This window comes from Hydra viridissima, unplaced genomic scaffold (assembly GCF_058129835.1).
Source record: "Hydra viridissima isolate aposymbiotic clone 2 unplaced genomic scaffold, HvirCarnegie_v1 scaffold_2, whole genome shotgun sequence".
Classification (NCBI taxonomy): domain Eukaryota; kingdom Metazoa; phylum Cnidaria; class Hydrozoa; order Anthoathecata; family Hydridae; genus Hydra; species Hydra viridissima.
The window spans coordinates 16,753,448-16,772,108 of record NW_028324301.1 but is presented as its reverse complement, the minus strand read 5'-3'; the positions used below and the strand labels follow the sequence as shown (position 1 = coordinate 16,772,108).

General features: G+C 30.3%; 3 protein-coding genes across 17 annotated transcripts in view; all 3 read left to right on the top strand.

The window, feature by feature from the left end:
• Positions 1-7,217, top strand: part of LOC145181896 (ubiquitin carboxyl-terminal hydrolase 47-like) — a 32,271-nt gene extending 25,054 nt beyond the window's left edge. For 12 of the 15 annotated variants that reach the window (XM_090080690.1, XM_090080694.1, XM_090080684.1 and 9 more), the window contains 7 exons: positions 1,292-1,404; positions 1,745-1,863; positions 2,498-2,631; positions 2,916-2,963; positions 3,107-3,237; positions 6,644-6,709; positions 6,837-7,217. In XM_090080690.1, the coding sequence (XP_089936816.1) occupies positions 1,292-1,404; positions 1,745-1,863; positions 2,498-2,631; positions 2,916-2,963; positions 3,107-3,237; positions 6,644-6,709; positions 6,837-6,909 (684 nt within the window). In that variant the 3' untranslated portion in view covers positions 6,910-7,217. Of the gene's footprint in view, positions 1-1,291; positions 1,405-1,744; positions 1,864-2,497; positions 2,632-2,915; positions 2,964-3,106; positions 3,280-6,643; positions 6,726-6,836 lie in introns of those variants that run through there. The other 3 variants (XM_090080697.1, XM_090080689.1, XM_090080688.1) reach the window with 2 other exon arrangements.
• A 131-nt stretch (positions 7,218-7,348) lies between these two features.
• LOC145181916 (transaldolase-like) lies at positions 7,349-14,943 on the top strand. Its single transcript, XM_090080698.1, has 10 exons — positions 7,349-7,610; positions 7,700-7,823; positions 12,503-12,542; positions 12,788-12,855; positions 12,992-13,123; positions 13,529-13,589; positions 13,691-13,805; positions 14,121-14,250; positions 14,438-14,505; positions 14,599-14,943. Exons 1-10 carry the CDS (start codon positions 7,505-7,507, stop codon positions 14,766-14,768), a joined length of 1,014 nt encoding a protein of 337 aa, XP_089936824.1. The 5' UTR covers positions 7,349-7,504; the 3' UTR covers positions 14,769-14,943.
• Positions 14,944-16,433: 1,490 nt separating this feature from the next.
• Positions 16,434-18,133, top strand: LOC145189086 (ciliary microtubule associated protein 1A-like). The gene is made up of 5 exons (XM_080065660.2): positions 16,434-16,685; positions 16,858-16,990; positions 17,134-17,357; positions 17,480-17,620; positions 17,835-18,133. The coding sequence occupies exons 1-5, from the start codon at positions 16,521-16,523 to the stop codon at positions 17,943-17,945; spliced, it is 774 nt and encodes a 257-aa protein (XP_079921786.2). The 5' UTR covers positions 16,434-16,520; the 3' UTR covers positions 17,946-18,133.
• The last annotated feature ends 528 nt before the right edge of the window (positions 18,134-18,661 follow it).

The following is an 18,661-nucleotide window of genomic DNA, read 5'->3' as shown; positions in this document are numbered from 1 at the left end:
TGCGAAATCAGAAAAAACCTCCAGTGAACTAGCCCAAGACATTCAGGCTGCGACTGGGACAAATGGGGTGCTGCAGTTCGAAAGCCTTTACTACGTCGTGGCAATAAAGAAAAAAGACTTAAATATGCAAAACAGCATAATAATTGGACACAAGAAATTTTAAACCGTGTACTATACACAGATGAATCAAAATTTGAGTTGTTCGATAGCAGAAGATAACAGTATGTAAGAAGAAGGGTAGGAGAGGCTTATCGCCCTGATTGTCTACATCCAACAATCAAGCATGGGGGAGGTTCTGTTTTAGTTTGGTGTTGTATTTCATCATCTGGAGTAGGTGATTTAATCAGAATTGATGGCAAGCTGACAGGAGAACAGTATAAAGAAATTTTAAGACATCATGCAATACCATCTGGAATGAGACTAATTGGTAATAGTTTCATTCTACAGCAAGACAATGATCCCAAACATTGTTCCCGAGTGGCCAAAAAATATTTACAGGACATGTGTGAGGAGGGAGTTCTTGAAGTATTGAACTGGCCTCCTCAAAGTCCAGATTTGAACATTATTGAACATGTTTGGGATTATTTGGATACAAAAAAAGAAGGCTGAATATAACCCCAAAAAGGTTGAAGAATGTTTTCGAATATTAAAAAGAGAGTGGGGCAATATTCCACAAAATTTCATTACAAATTTATATGAATCAATTCCCATGAGATTCGCTTTTGTGATCAACGCAAAAGGCGGGCATACAAAATATTAATTGTTCTTTCTTTTTGTATCATATTTTATCAAGTTATTTCTAGATATTTTTGTTTATAATATATGTGTCTATAAACCTTTTTTACTTCATAAGTCCTTTATATTTTTATGATAAAATCAAAAATAATTATAAACTTATGGTGGGCTAAAACTTATTCACAGTACTGTATGTAAATTGAAAGGAACTATTTTTATAATTTTATTTAAAAAGTGTTTTGTATTTCATTTTTTTAGTTGTATTTATATTTTATTTTTATCAATTTTTATTTTTATGTAATATATTAAGTCATGCTAATTTGATATAATTGCTGTAATTATAACCATCTTATTTGTACACTATTAATTACATATTGGCTTGTAAGTACTTAAGTACCACTTACTATGATCAAAAACATGGCTGAAGAACCCATCCTGTCATAATTATGACTAATTAATGGTTATAATTTAAGTTATGATTACTGTGTATGCATTTGCTTCAACCATTTTTGTGGTGATGAAAGTGAAAAATGTTTAAATTCTATTTTTGATGTAGCCTATGACATTCTTTATGGAAGCTGTGGTGTGTAAAGGTATGGCAGTTTATGAATTCAAAGAACAGATTCTCTTAGAGTTAAATAGATTGGGAAAGGATTATACATTAGAAAGGTTGTTGTTTTTTTGTTTTTTTTTCAGCAAGTGTAAATTTACTTTTGCTTATTTTGAATAAAACTTCCAAACATAGCCATCAAACGGTTTAAGCTTTATATAGATTTTAAATATTACAATCAAATTAATTATTTTTCGAATAACTATCAAATGGGTTATGATAAATTTATAGAAATTTGAATAAGTTTAATGGAAGAGTTTTTCAGAAAATTACTTTTACATTATAATTTATTCTGCTGTGGTACTTTTTGTTTGTTTTGTTTTTTTTTCTGTTTGGTTTTTTTTTTTTTTTTTTTACATTTAAGTTTATTTTACTTTGCTACATTTTCATATATTACAGGATTCGTATTCGAGGGAAATCTTATAAAAATCCTTCTCGTATTTATACAAACAATTATAAGTTTGAGATTGACATAAAAATAACTTTTGGTGCTGAGCTTCTTGTGGAGTTGCTGCAAGGTATCATTAAAAATCAGCTAATATTATTTATAATTTAATATTGATATTTAAAAAATTTAGCATGTTTAAAAAAATCGCTAATATATATCTGAAAGTAATATTACTTTTAAAAAAATATGTTAATCCTTTTGAAAAAATTGCATCTCAATTTTAAGATTTCCATAATGTCTTATATTCAAATCTATTTCTCTCATAAAAACTATTTGTATCATATTTCTCTCATAAAACTATTTGTATCATATTGAAATGAAATTAATCTCTGCATACAAAGAAACTGTTGCTAAATATTTCAAGTATTAAGATTGATTAAAAACTTAAAATAATGTTTATTATTTCAAATTCAAAAGCCTAAAGTATTTTAAAATAACAAAAGATAAACAAGAAAATATTTGAAAAATTTATTTTATCCATAGAATTTACTTGTGTCACTGTTATCATCATTTATGAGAAAAATTTCATGTTTTTTTGTTTTTTTCCCCACTTACAAATGGTAAAAATCACAGCCAAAACCTTTAAGCGAAAGTTTTTGTTAGTATTCAGATTTTTTTTTTTTTATTATTATGAAAATTTAATTGTAACACCCTGTTTGTTTTTTTTCTGAATGAGTTTATTTAAATTTTGTATTTTGTTTTAGAAAATGATATCATTGTAAATGAAGATTACTTAAATTTGTATGCACGAAGGTGGAGACCATCCCAATATAAACTTGACCAACTTGAAGAAATAATTTTGTATAAAGATACTACTCTAGATAACTTAAAAAGGAAGGTACCAAGTGCATTAAAATTCTTTTCGTTTTTAAACTATTCCAAATTATGTTGTAACTGAAATACAATAACAATGAATTATTAGTAACTTTCAAGTGTTGCTAATACATGGCTAATGAACAAGTAATAGTGTTTATCAAATTTGATTGCATAAAACGAAGTAAAAATGTCTAGGTTTATTAGTTTATCACAAAAGCTATCTAAATCAAACTCAATTTATATGTATATTTATATTTTTAAAAGAAATTATCTTTTATTATGATTATGTTTTGTTTTAATGCTTAGTTAAGTGAAATAAGTGGCATACCAACAGACCAAATTAGCATAGCAAAGGTATTTTTTTAAATTTTCTACATTCCACAAACAAAAATCAATCACAACCAATCTTTTGTTAAGAGATGAAATCATATAATTTTTTTTTTTTGGTAAGTAATTACTTTTTTTAGCAAAACTAAAATTACAATTATTATTTTTAGGCAAATGGAAATTTCCCATGCTTAGTTGCATTACCAGACATAAATTGTGAGCTAAATTGGGATCAGGTCTCCCAGAAGCTTGGCGAATATCCATTGTTAATAAATGATGATGGTGCTGTGATTTACTATAGGTAGAATCTTTTCTCACCAAGAATCTTCTCTCATAATAAATGGTAGGCTTTAAATAAATTGCCACACCCATTTTATTGCCACATCTCGTTTTTATTTCTATGCTCCAAAGTGTTTCAAACATTTATTAGTGATCGATACTAATGTTTATTTTTGAAAAATCAATCTATTTCTTAATTTGTTTTTATGAAGCCTGATATTGTTTGGAGATAAAACAATATAACAATGAAGGTTTCAATGATCTTTGTTTCATAGGGCATATTATGTGCCATCTTTGTCCTACAAGTCATCTTTGTCCTACAACTCAGAATTACATTTCAAACAATTTTTTTGTGCTTTTCTTTATTCAAAGGTTGAGTAGAACAGTTTTCTTGATAAACAACGTAACTGTTACAGAAAATTGTCATATAAATTGAAAATTGTCATCTAAATTTTTTTAAATAAGAAAAAAAAATACATTTTTTAGGTTTTGATAGTAAAAAAATGGGCTGAAGAATGGAACTGAGTGTAGAAACATGAGCAGTCATGTTTCTACACAAAAAATTCATTTATTTGAATCACTACTATGACTAATACAATTAACAGTTTAAAAAATCAGTCCGATTTATTTTGACATTTTGCATAACCTTTATAAAGTCCATTTGTAGTTCATATTTTTATTTTTATTTTCTATACAAACTTGAAAAGATATCAATGTAGATAATAAAGTGATAAAAGTTAAGTCAAAAATCCAGGTGTACCGTTCCTGAAGTTCCCCAAAACTGGCTTTCATCTGCTCAAGCTTTTGTGTATTTGGTGGGCCAGATTTGGAGTTGTTCATCATGAAGTGATTAGAAATCATTTAATTACTGCAGTGATTTACTGTGTGCAGCCCCCGCACATCTTTAAAACTGCTAAGATCTTGTCTGTTACTCCAAAATAAAGGAAGGTTCTTTTGCTCTAAAACAATACCAGACCACATATGGCAAAGAAGAACCAGTAGAAGTTGATTGAGCTGAAATAGGAAACCTGCCTCATCTTCCTTAAGAATAACCTCTAAAGCTATAGATTTGATGAATATATAATATTTGATGGCGATCAATTTAAATACTTTTTCGGTTTTAAGTCACCATGGTTTGTAAATTAGGGACCCTAATATCAATGAAATACTTTAAGGAAATCTTTTTGAGGGGGTGATGCAAATGGAAGTTCATAACTACTTAAGTTTAAATCCCACATCCAAAGAAGATATATATATTTTTTTATACATAAACTAAGGCCACCTGTTTTAAGTACAAAACTTTATCCCAGAAATTCTTTCATAAAACACAAAATGTTACAAATTTAATTTTATTAACTTATTGATTCAGTCTCAATCATTTAGTTACATTTGGTATATTTTATTTTCAATATTTTGGATCCTGATTATCATGGATTGATAATCAGGATCCAAAATATTGCCAAAGCATGCAGCAGCAACATCCTTAAAAAGTGCAAGTGATTGGATGAAGCCATGAGGCTGGCTAGATTTTTTGCATGCAGCAAGCTCTTTCAACTTGTTTAATTTTCTTAAGAGTTTCATGCAGTCATTCTAATTGTAGTGTTCTCCATGATAGGGCTGAATAGAAATATCAAGAGCTGATGGCTATTCCTTGACATCTGGCCAAAGTTTACAGAGATTTTAAAACAAATGGTTCACTACTTCCAGTAACAATTAGAGCTTCATTGCTGGGATAGCCTCAAAGACAAACTTATCATCTGGAAACTCAACCAATGGCAAGTGAATCACATTTGTGGACTCCTTTGACTTCCTGGTATCCTCTCCTGTACTGATGAATGTAGAATGTTGTCTCCTAATCTTACCAAAAGCTCAAGGTTGGCCACAGCTTCAAAGGTTTTATGGATGAAGCATCACATCATGGATGTTTACTTCTATGGGATTGAATACCACAAAAAATGTTTGCCAGTTTTAGGCTGCAAGAAATGACCAATGAATCCATGTAGTATTTTGCTTGCACTTGGATCAAGTCAAAAATAGCTTTCAGATTGTGATAGTTCTCTGCAGTGTTTTTTGAAAGTGCTACCAATACTTGCTGCCTGACACTTGTTGTTTTTGGGCTTTTGGAGACATCAACTTGATTGTCTTCTACATTGGGGTTTGTGGTGGTGTTTCATCTTCATTTACCATAATGTGAGTGAAGCTAAATTTTAGAAATGACCTTCCTACATCAATCCCGATTTTTAAAATTGATAACTCTGTTAGTTTTCTAAAAGCCAAGAAGATATCACTTATGCTGTTTAGGCTTTTACAGTGAACGACATTGCATTTCTGATTGCTCCCTCCCAAAGTAATGCTGCTGACAGTGAAGTAATCACTAAGTTTTTTACCTCCTTGAGTAAATTTTTGCTGAATATTTGGTTTCACCAATCTGACTGAAATGATTTGGTCCAGAGCTAATCCTTGTTTTCTCATCCCATTGTTTAAGAGTCCAGTATTCTGCTGAATGTGCACCATATTTTCTGTTGTTTGTGGTTCTTTAAACAGCTGTTGTGCTAATGAGGCTCTTATCAAGGAAAAAATTTCATTTAAATACCTGGTTGCAACAAAAATTTGCAGTGTAATATTTTTCTTTGTTAAAAAAAATTGAATAAAAATTGAAATTGAAATACCTTTTCTCAAGGGCAAGAGCTTTCCACTTGGTTAACTAAGCTTAATTGTACAATTGGGGAGATGTATCTTTTGATGCCAAAACTGCTGTTGTTATCCAGGAGTGCAGTAGTGAGGGAATCCATGGTCAATAAGTTGACAGGCACTCAGTACAAAGTTTTTCAGAAGTTTGTGAGATTTACTGTGTAACTTCTGGTGCTGAATCTTGAACTCTCCTCCGGGGGTGTTTTTCTTTTCCTCTGAGTTTTGAAATTTTAGAAATCAAACGTTCACAGAGAGTAGAAAAACGTGTAAGAGATTTAATTTCAATTGTCTCAAAGTTGTAAAGTTGAGACACAACTTTTGTTTTACCATTACAGTGCTTTGAGAGATTAGATCTGCAAGAAACACATGTTGCTAATGGTACTCTCTCGTCATTATTAATTAATCATTGTTAAATAGTCGTTATTTAGGCATTGTTAAATAGTCGGATGCAAATTTAAAAACAAAACAAGATGCTTTTCCATGAAAATCATAAAAAGTGGTTTATTTATATATTTTCGAAATTTTTTTTTTAATTTCAATTTCTTAAATCGCACAAAAAAAACGTTGTTTTGAAAAATATGAATAAGTTAACAAATATTTTCTGTTTTATGTATTACAAATCTTATTTTATGGTATTTAAGTGTACCCCTGATAATTATTTTGAATTTAAGATTATTGTAATTTGTTTTTCCTGTAGTGCTTTTTGTTTTGAAAAATAAAGTGCTTTTTTTTTGTAGAGACGCTAAGGAGGAAACAAAGCAATTAACTGTTGCCGAGAGGATGGAGTTGAGGAATGGCGAACGGTAATCCCTTTAAAATGTAAAGAAAAAAATTTACTTTTGCAAACATTTCAAAGTAAAGACCGTACACTTTGATCAATTATTATCTTTTATGTGTATTTACAAATATTGCATTAAGTTTGATTTTTAGAAAACAAAAAACTCCCCGACAATCCAAAGAAAAAGCATTAAAAATATGGAGAACCAATGGGGTTAAAAGTTGACGTAGTCTGCTGACTTTTTTCAATGACGCTTAATCTGTTTCTATGGTGATATTGGTTTGCGAAAAGCCCAATCATATTAACAATATGTTTTGAATGTTGAACAATTGAGAAGTACAAAGTGTGTTCTTATGCACAATTCATGCTCGCTTTTAAAAAAAATGCGTTTTTGTAAAAAAAAACTTTTTTCTTTATATTAATATTTTTAATTACATTTTGTATCGTAAAAATTTTTTGTATTTTTTTTGTTTTGTCTTGTTTTTTTTTTTTGCTTTTACTACTAAAAAAAAGATAAAAGTTTAATTTTGTTATTTTGATTTTTTATGAGAAATTTTGGTGTCTGTGTTGTCTCCATGTTTGCCTAAAACAATGATATCCAATATTACAAAGTGAAATATTTTATGAAATAAACCACTTTTATGATGATATTAAGATTTTTCTTTTAGAATTTTTCAATAATTCTAATTTAACGCTTTAATTGATAAAACCGTTTTTAAAAACAAAATGTAAATATAATTTAAAGAAATTTTTGGCGGTTTCGCTATTTATTTCTGGTCTGTGTTTTCTTCTCTTTTTCTGTTTTATTTGCTAGTTATTTATGTTCGCCCCTTTCATTAGCGAAAAAAAAAATCATAATAAAATGTCTGTGTTGGATCAGTTGAAAATCTTTACGACCGTAGTGGCTGACACTGGAAATTTTCAAGGTATGAATTTTAGTCGTTTATGATATTGATGGAGAGTTACATTTTATTATTTTTTGAGTTGTTATCAATCGTATGTGTTTCGCACTTAGCCATTGACCAATACAAGCCTACCGATGCTACAACCAATCCCTCGCTTATCCTGCAAGCAAGTCAAATGCCTGAATATAATTCTTTAGTTAGCGAGGCTGTCAGGTCTGCTATACTAGAAACAAGGTAGAATTTTAAGAGCACTTTTGAGCGAATTTTTTCGTACTTCACGAAAAAAATCAAAAACGATGCTAAAAATGTTAAACAATTTTTTCGTTGTATAAAAAAGGTGTGACGTAATTAAACATTTGTCATTTTCTATCATTTTAATCACGAAGGTATGTCGTAGTTTTTTTAATTGTGAAGTTTTTCCGTTATAAAATAACGTTTTCACGAAATTCGTTCACCTAAGGCGTAGTTTTATAACATTTTATAAAACAAATTTGGAAATGTCTTATTTCAGCGTAAAAAAGAAAGTTTTCGTAGATGTCAACGTTTTTAAACATTTCCTGGATTTCAAGAAATTTGAAAAGTAGTTAACAATGAAATTTTGATAAATAGACATTTAACTTTTAGTTTCTTATTTTGAATATTGAATATCGAAAGGTGCATTTATTTTAAGTGTTTCTAGCGACACTAGTCAAGCTTTCCCCCTCATCGTACTAATCGGCTTGTAAAAACTAAGGGTCTGCGTATCGTTATCGGTATATCGATATGAACCGATATTTTGAACCGATAACGATAAGAAATGATAACGATATCAAACGATATGAGTTTGTCTATGAAACGATAACTTATCGTTTGAACCGATAACTAAACGATATTTTATCGGTTGAAACGATAATATCGGCTTTTTTTTATCGGTTTATCGGAATACATAAAAATAACGAGAATACCGATATTTATCGGTATAATAACGATATTTTTTACAATATTCAAATTTTTTTTTTTTAAATGCCACATTTTAGTTCAAATATATTATAAATCTTCAAGTCGAGTCAAGATGTCGTTTTGCCTTTTTGATTAACGTTAATATCATTTGTGATACAAATGTATTTATATTATGGTTTTTTTGTAAATGAAATAAACAAATATAAATGGATTATTTTGATTACCATAATGGCTGACTGTTAAAACTTTGGAAGAAAAAAAGCCAAAAATTATGCGTTTTAATTTTGAAAATATACATATTTAGCACTTAGTTCAGATTTTTCTGACAACATATATTCTGTTTACTAATGCATATGATTGATTAAATGTAAAAAAATCAGGAGTGGGGAGAGTTTCAACCTGGCGGTCTATTTGGAGAACAGTGTTGCTTCACTTTTTCAAACGAGAGTTACCAATAAATACCGATATGAAACAATATGAAACAATACATTGTTCTATTTCATAATTTATTTAACTTAAGGAAATATAAATTCATAATAAATTTCTGAATTTTTGCTTCTGTTTAAAGTTCCAAACTAATAATTGCCTTCAACTGTCAGATCAACCACATTTGGAGTACTGGCACGAGAGGCAGCAGGAGACGGAGAGGCAGGTCCTTCAACGGCAGCAGCTTCATCGGCTTGTTCTTCAGCAGAAGTGAGCAACGATTTCTTGATCTTAACTTTGACATAGTTTTGCTGGATATACAGGAGTTTCTCTACTTGTTCTGGTTGCAACTTGGTTCGTTTGTAGGAGACAATAGCACCTCCAGCACTAAAAGCTCTCTCTGACAAAGCACTAGATGCAGGCACACAAAGCCATTTTCTTGCAGATTCTGCCAACAATGGAAACTTGTGTTTGTTGGTCCTCCAGAAGTCCAAGACATCCAATCCAGTTACTGCAGGTACCTTGAGGTACATTTCCCATTCAATAGTAATGGAAGACTGATCAGCTGGGGCGGAGGTAACTCTAACTAGGACGTCACTAGCCAAATCAAAGAAAGGGTCGTCATCAGGTTGGGAACCTTGAGATCTTGCCTCTTCTAGCTGCCTGGCCTCCATCTCTTGTGATGCCTGGATCCATTCTTGATGGTTCTGAGATTTTGTAATAAGAGCATCATAGGCCTCATCAAATCCACCAATCTTTTTCAAAGCCTGGCCCTTGTACAGAGGATTCAGTAAGTTGGCGACTGAATAGTGCAAGTTGGTTGCTCCATATTCTGGAAACCGGAAATCAATGGCTTTAACTAGTTTTTGGTAAAACATCTCAGCAGTAGGAGACAGGCCACCACGAATAGCTTGCAGAAGTCGGTATTTCAATCCATACAGATGAGAGATAACTCTGTGAATGGAGACTTTCTTGTCAGCAGAGAAGCTTTCCGAAATGTCCGAGATTTTCCTTAAAATTGGCAAAATTTCGTCAAAGAGGTCAAACTCATCCTCACTGGGAATAGCGGGTGCAAATTTGTTAGGGTCAGAACCTGGATTATCCCTGATTGAGCTCAAAGGTCTTCTCATCCTTACAATACTGTCAATCATCATTAATGTGGAGTTCCAGCGGGTTTTGACAAGCGAGATAATTTTCACATACTTTAATTCCTTCTTGTCAACTGTGTCGTTGTCATCCAACATGTTTCGAATCTCCTTCTTGATTCGCTGTTCTGACAAAGAGGACTTGTGGCATAGAGATGACAGTTCTGTGGCTTTTTTAATGGCTGACTCCAAACTTTTCATAGGACTCATCCTCGTCGTATATCTGTAAAATTAAAAAAAAGTTGTAAAATTTTTACATTACAATGTACACACTGTAAAGTGGCTAAAGCCTGCAATACATTGTAGTATTTCAACTTTGAACATTATAAATATAGAAATACTCAATTTAAAACTTTTTTTTCATAACTGTCATATAATACCTGTTCAAACTCATTAAAAGCAACATCAGCCTTCCTCTTCTTCTCTGACTTGTCTAGTTCAATCTGGGCAAATTCAAATGGATGCTTTCTAAAAAGATGGGACCTCATCCCAGAAGTGTTATGATCTGCAACCTTGACAACTGCCGGACAGAGCTTGCACTTTGCTTGGACGACTCTTTTACCAGCCTCACTTTGAGTCACCTCTTCTTCAAAGAAGTTCCAGATTTCCGTTCTTGGACACGGCATGATGCTGGCAACTGACTTATAAGTTCAAACTTCTAAACTAAATAAGAAAAAGAATCTTTTACTTCACAAAAAAAACAATTTTATGTGGGCAATAATGCTGTCCAACTAGTCACTTTGACTCACTCTCGAAAACTAGCCTTTTCCCAAAAAATGAGAAAGCTTTTAACAATAAAATTTCTATCGGACATTTTAAATAACTGTTATTTCAAATTTTACAACAATATCAAGTTATTAAAATAATATTTCAAAAATTTATCTTTTCTTTTACTACTTTGAACAACCTGTAGCGATGATAATTTTTGTTATCTAAGTTTAACCATATTTCACTTAAAAAGTTTAATAACAAAGTAAAAATAGACATTTCATACATACTGCTATATTGTAACAAATAAAATAAAACAAAATTTATCATATCTTACCTTCAAAATTGATTAAATTTCAATGTTTTTTGTGACTTCTCTGAGACATTAAAGAGTCACTGTTTTCTTTTTGAATTTGATATTATTTTTCCCATCTGACTGCGAATCATACAGTTTACAAACTACAATCCATTTTTATACAGTCTTTCAACCGCGCCATTTCGACACATTAAATACATTAAGACATTACATGCGTTAACACCGACACACTTTATTATCTTAAATACATTAACACGTTAATTGCATCTTGAAGACAATATTCCCGACATTTTTGACTTTAGTTGATCAACAAAGTTTTTACCTGACATCCTACTTAATTGGTCTGGAAGGATCAATGATATCTATTAACTAGATGTCTAACTTGCACTTCCGCAGTGAAGCAAATTTTTTGCCAACCAGGTTTGTTTTGTCAGACTGAAATGACCCAATGATAAATCAAAGCAAAACAAAACTGAAGTATTGCCAGTTTAAATAAAATGGATACCGGCATTAAAAACTTTAAAAACTTGCTTCACTTTTTCTTACGGAATTTTTGTGAAGTTAGACATCTAGATAATATATGCAATTGGGAAGGATTAACTTGTAAAACCGGTAAAGATAGGCAAAACGACATCTTGACTCGACTTGAAGATTTATAATATATTTATTTGAACTAAAATGTGGCATTTTAAAAAAAAAATTTTGAATATTGTAAAAAATATCGTTATTATACCGATAAATATCGGTATTCTCGTTATTTTTATGTATTCCGATAAACCGATAAAAAAGCCGATATTATCGTTTCAACCGATAAAATATCGTTTAGTTATCGGTTCAAACAATAACTAAACCGATATTATCGTTTCATAGACAAACTCATATCGTTTGATATCGTTATCGTTTCATATCGTTATCGGTTCAAAATAATAAAGATACGCAGACCCTTAGTAAAAACTGTACTATACGATAAGTATTACGATGAGGGGGGAGCAATCGTTGCAACTGCAGTCTTTTTTTTTTCTTCTTATAAAAAAAATTCCTTATTAATTAAAAAATAAATCTCTAAGCAATAAAAAATCTGAATTAAATCTCAAACGATACGAAAACTTGATAATGTTTTTGTAGATTACAGTCAAGTCTTGCTATAGAATTTTATTTACAATTGTAATTTAAAACTGCAATTGTTTTTAAAATTTTTGTAATTTACATCGAATTAGACAAAATTTACGCAAAGTCTTATAAATTTCGTTACTAGTTAGATATTGGGTTTAAATTTATTAGTGTTGTGGTTTTCGTAGTTCTATCACATTGGCGGTCCGGATTCTTTTTGTCTATGGTTCTAAATATGTGAAATGTAATAACTGATTTTATATTTTCAGCGAAGAGTCTGACCAAGTTACATTGGCAATCGATAAATTGGTTCGTTCTTTGATTTTGACATTTAATAAAATTTTTGTTAACAAGTTTTGATCAAATAAATTTATGCATGAGTTTGATACAGCTCTTGATGCTGTTGAAAGCAAGAACAAGAGTAATAATTAGGCAAAACTGTTCACATTAAAGGCTTCTTTAAGCATTTCTTTAAATGATGAGTTAGTTTAATTTTTTTTAATTTTTTTTTGCCGAATGAAAATTTTTAAGTTTATGAAATAAATATCTTTTAGTATGTTAAGTTTGGGATGGAAATTTTAAAAATTGTCCCTGGCAGAGTTTCAACCGAAGTTGACGCGCGGTATAAAGTTTTTTGGTTTATTTTTTTTAAATCCAAAATTAAATGTTGCCATTCAATTGTTATGTTCTTGCCATTTTATCATTATAGAAGGTTTTATATAACATTTAAAAAGGTAAGTTTTGAATATCTTTGTTAGGTTTTCATTTGATAAAGAAGCACAGATTGAGAAAGCTCTCAAATTAATTAGTATGTACGAAAAAGAAGGTATTGACAAATCGCGTGTACTCATAAAACTTAGTTCGACTTGGGAAGGTATTCAAGCTGCTAAGTAAGTTTGTTTTGTTGTTGGATTTTTGAAATAGTAGCATAATTGTTTGATTGAATTGTTCAATTGAATTGTTCAATTGAATTGTTCGATTGAATTGTTTGATTGAATTGTTCGATTGAATTGTTCGATTGAATTGTTCGATTGAATTGTTCGATTGAATTGTTCGATTGAATTGTTCGATTGAATTGTTCGATTGAAATGAAATAACTTAAATCAAGAAGAAAAAAAATTAACATATGGGCCCCAGTGCTTTTTTTTTTATTGTTTGCTAAATAGGTGCCAAGCATGCATTTAAAAAATGTCTATTATAAATCTACTATTTGGTAAATTCTTTTGCTGATAACTTTATTACCCCCACATCGTTTGATAAGACCTTGAGTGTATTAATTAGTTCTCTCTATTTAGGGTGCTTGAATCAGAATATGGAATAGCATGTAACCTAACCCTATTGTTCAATTTTGCGCAGGTATTTTAACTTCAGTGCATAAAATTCATCATTTCTGGTATTTTTTTTAAAAGGTAAATTTTTTTTAATATTAAAATTTAATAGTGACAATTTATTTATAGGCTGTTGCTTGTGCTGAAGCAAATGTTACCTTAATTTCTCCTTTTGTTGGTCGAATATTTGATTGGCATGTTAAAAATACTGGCCAGAAAATATTTGAGCCGAAAGAAGACCCTGGTATGATTTTAAAAGCTTTCCAGAGTTAGGTTGACCAACAATCATCAGCTTCTTGTTTTTGCGATGCAAGCCATCAGAGAATCTTTTTATTTTCAGTTATAGTTGAATTTACTTTAGGAATGATTTTCTGCTGACTATGCTTAATTTATAAGATATGTTTAACATAGACTTTAAAGTTACAAAAAGAAATTTGTAAAGAAGTTATAAGGAGTTACTAGGAGTTACTGATAAAAGATTAGATGTAAAATTACCTATTATCAAGTTGTAAAAATTATTTGTTGTAACTTTCTTTTTCAATATTGCTGCTTCGTGTAGGTGTAAAGAGTGTGACTACAATTTACAATTACTATAAAAAGTTTGGGTACAAAACGATTGTGATGGGTGCATCTTTTCGAAATATTGGGCAAATAACAGCTTTAGCAGGATGTGATAATCTAACAATATCGTAAGTTGTTGGTGTGTTGACATTGGAGTATATAATTATAATATCGTGGTTAAGAGTACTTTGGTTGAAATGTTTTAGTTATGTTACCATCATCTTTTAAGTAATTTTAATCCAATCCATCCGAAATTTTTTAAGACTGGATTCTTTTAAAATAATATTAGAGTTCATAAGCATTTTCAATTTTTAGACCAGAACTTTTAGACCAATTGAGCAAATCAACTGACCGTCTGACCAAAGAATTAAGTTTGGAAAAAGGTAAATATGCATCAAATTTAAACATGTCCATCGCTTTTTTTTTATTTAACTATGATTTCTTATATTCATTTTTTTTTTTTTTTTTTTTTGTAGCTCAAAACCTTGATCTTGTAAAAGTTTCCCTCGATGAAAAGCAATTTCGTTGGTTACTTAATGAAGACGCTATGGCAACAGAGAAATTAGCTGAAGGTATACGGAAATTTGCTCAAGATGCTGTGAAGCTTGAATCGCATCTTCGTGAACTGATCAGATCTCATAAATGAAAGTTGTTTGAAATTTTTGGATTCGTTTTGTGTTTTCTTGTATATTTCTAAACATTATTTATGATTTATTTGCACTTTAGTGTTGTTTAAAATTTTATTTATATTGAAAAGTTTTAAAAAACCTTTTTTTTTTAAAGAAAAATAATGAAGATTTTGTGAAATATTTATTTTGATCGATCTCGATTGATTTCCATTGCTTTAATTTTACATTTTACTAAAATTTTACTTAAACAATGTAAAATAACCCTAAAGATGCTTATAAACGAAAAGTCTACATCCAGTTAATCCCAAAATAGTTCATACCCAAACCAAATTAATAATTAAATTTCGGTGAATTTCTATTTGAAAAGTAGATATTTGTCACATGCTGTCCATTCGTTTGATATTTTTTCACACAAAAATAATATCTAAAAAAAATGATAAACAAAAAGAAAACAAATTAGAAACAATTAAAATAAAAGAACAAATAAAATAAGAGAAAAAAACATTTCAGGTATTTTCTTAGATATGCGTAAACATGGAAGTAAAGTAGGGGAGACCGGGGCAAGTTGGCTACAGTTTTAGTTTTTGAGCTTTGTGCATATCTGGGTGAAATTTTCTGAAGACATCAAACTGCAGTTCAAATGAATATGAATTTGGCAAGCATGTTTAAGTGTCAAAGATTTAAAAAAAAAAAAAAAAAAGTGGTGGCTCAGAAGGGGCCTCCAAAAAATAAAAAAACATTTTCCAACTTACCCCAGGCCGGGTTAAGTTGCCTATACTAAGGGTAAGTTGGCACACCATATTAAAAGAGACAAGTTTAGTAACATTAAGCATCTATTTCAAGTGGATCTTTTTTATGAAAACTCTTGATAATTTTTATCCAAAAATATTTTTTGACCTTAATTTTTATTGCCTTTAAATCGATCGAATAGACTTACCTTCTATAAAAATAGCATCAACACGATTCGTTTGTAACATTTTTAGAATTTACTGGCCTGTCTACTTTTCTTTTATAATTTCTCATGTCTGTAGATCTGTAGTGTTATATAACTTTAGTGAATTTACGGCTAATACGAAAAGTTGTAATCCCAAAAGCTTTTTGCTCACAAAATGGTTTATAAATCCCCAAAAATGCGAAATATTGAGAAACACAAACTGTTACTAGTTAGAGTGAACCATACAACACTTAAATCTATTCGAGTTTACTTGAAGCTAATGCTATTGCTTTTTAAATTTGAAAAAAGAATTATAGTTACAAAAGTTACAAAATTCGTAAAAAAAAAACACAATCGTTATAACTTCTAAGAGCATGCACTTGTAGCCCTGATACTACACTGAAAGATGAATTAGTTAAGTGGGAAGGTTCCATGTGAATTTCCAAAATTCACATGGAACCTTCCCACTTAAACGTAGTGTGTCAACTTAACAGTTAAACGCAGTTTGCTAACTTACCTTTGCAGCCAACTAGCCCCGGTATATCCTATCATCGAATATAGTATGATAATGGTAATTGCGCAAGTTCAACTGTTGTAATAAATATTTTAGTGGAATACTTTGGAAGGTTTACGTGCATTTGTAGGGCGTTCTTTTAACACAAATTTGATTAATTCAAACTTGAAATAAAATGAAAGTGATTTATAAATAATATATTTGACGTCAAATTGGTTTGACGTAATTTTAAGTATATATATAATGGTTATTAACTATTCGAACTAATCTATACTAACTCTCGTCATCAACTCCCACCATCCTCCATCATTTAATGCTACCATGCAGAGTGCTGAAAAAGTTAAAAAAGCACCTCTTATTGCAGCTATGTTAAAAGGCCCTGGACCTGCGAAATACAAACTTCCTGGAACAATTGGATTCATTGAACACGATGCCACTCTAACACAGATGCCAGCCTTCACTTTCGGAAAACGCTTCAATATCAAGGTATATTCAGTAACAAAAATGTATTTCAATTACTTTAAATATATTTTTTAGATATTTACATTAGATTATTTTCTGTTAACACAGGTTAAGCTATCTTATTATTATCTTTTATAGCTTTTAATAAATTTTTTCACAACAATCAATTAACGGTAAATAAAAAATTTTCATTTAGCATGAAAGTTGTTCTCCAGGTCCAGCATACATGATACCCCAATTCATTTTAAGAACAGGCAAAGCTACTGCACCAGCATATTCTCTGTATGGAAGACAAACTGATAAATCTTGTAACAACTATCCCTCCCCAGGTAAAGTTTTAAATCATGTAAAATTAAGTTTACTTTTTAAAGCTTCTTCGTTGAAATGACTTTTATTACAAAAGAATAAAAAATATTAAAATGTAAAGAAAAATATTTAGAATATTAACAAACAATGCTGTCGCAATTTTTAGGTCAGTATAACCCTGAAAAATATCCTCTACCACACAGTTTTAGAGCTCCAAGTTATTCATTCGGTTGGCGAGTTAAAGAAGTGCGTCTTTATGAATCACCAGCGCCAAATAAATACACACTACCTTCTTTAATTGGTTCTCCAGCTGTTGGGCGTTCTTCAGCTCCAGCTTACTCAATATGTGGTCGACCAAAGATAGGCTCTTATCAAGGAGATGCACAAAAAGTGCTTATTTTCTTTTTATTTTAAAACTGGTAACTGTTACCCAGTTAGAAAGTGTACAAAGGCAACTTTGAATTCTTAGAGATTTACTTTGAACAATAAGAAACTATTTCTTGATTATTTAGACTCCTGGCCCTGGAACTTATTCGGTTTGTGACCCAAATCAATACTTAAAACGTGGTCCAGCTTATACAATCAAGGGACGTCATGATCCTATCCAAGACAAAGTTAATGTACCAGGACCAGGGGCTTACAGACCCGAAAAGGTATAAATCGTTTTCTTTGATACTGAAATGAATATATATTCATATCTAAATAAAGTTGATGTTTATCTGCATATTAGCTGAAAGTATACTTAATAAAATGATTTAGCTCATGATCTTTTTTAATTTATTAAATATCAGGTTTTTATACTGTGGTTAAAATAGTCCATCTCTCTTTTAGTCATTTCAAGCTTAACATAAAACTTTTTTTAAAAAGGTTTGGTTAAACAAAAGAACTGGACCGAGTTTTTCTTTTGGTATTCGTCATACGGAATATCTTACAATGGTTAGAGACGAAGCCCTACCTCAATGGAAACAGCATAGTTGACTATCCGTTCGTGGCAAAAACATTGGGTTTAGTGAAATTAAGGAAGAAGAAAAAATGATGATTTTACTTGAAGGCAGGTCCTTAGATTTATACCGTCACAAAAATTGTTTAGAAGTAGCTTACCCAATGTAATTGAAAAATAAAAAAAAAGAAAAATATAAACAAGTAAAAAAAACATTTTCTTCAAACACAAGATTTTTTTTTATTTGCTCTCGAAAATAATACAAATAGAGAAAATTAATGGGGTGTAAAAGTTAGATAGAAAAAATTTACATGTTCCGTAATGACTTCTAAAAATTTTAAAATAATCTTTTAATGAGAGTTAAAGACTCTTTTGTATTCTTAACTCTCGATTGTATTTTTGAACTCTTTTGAGTATCTTATAAAATGTAACAGGAAGACAGCAAATGCAAATTAGGAAAATAACCAAAGTACATTACCAAAATATTAATCAACAAAAATTTAAAATCCATTCCACATCCTCATTTATGGGATTCCTTAAAAAGTCTGTTTTTAACCTAGTAAATATTTATTTAAATATTTGTGGGTGCTGTTTAGAAGATGTAGAAAAATATGAACTACAAATAAATAAACTAGGGGCAGATATATAAATTAACGTTATTTTTCCACTGACGTTTTAGTGATGTATCTAAGCAACAGTCTTAAGTAATTGCATCATTCAGCTGTTACATCAATCGCTCAAGTATATAACTTGA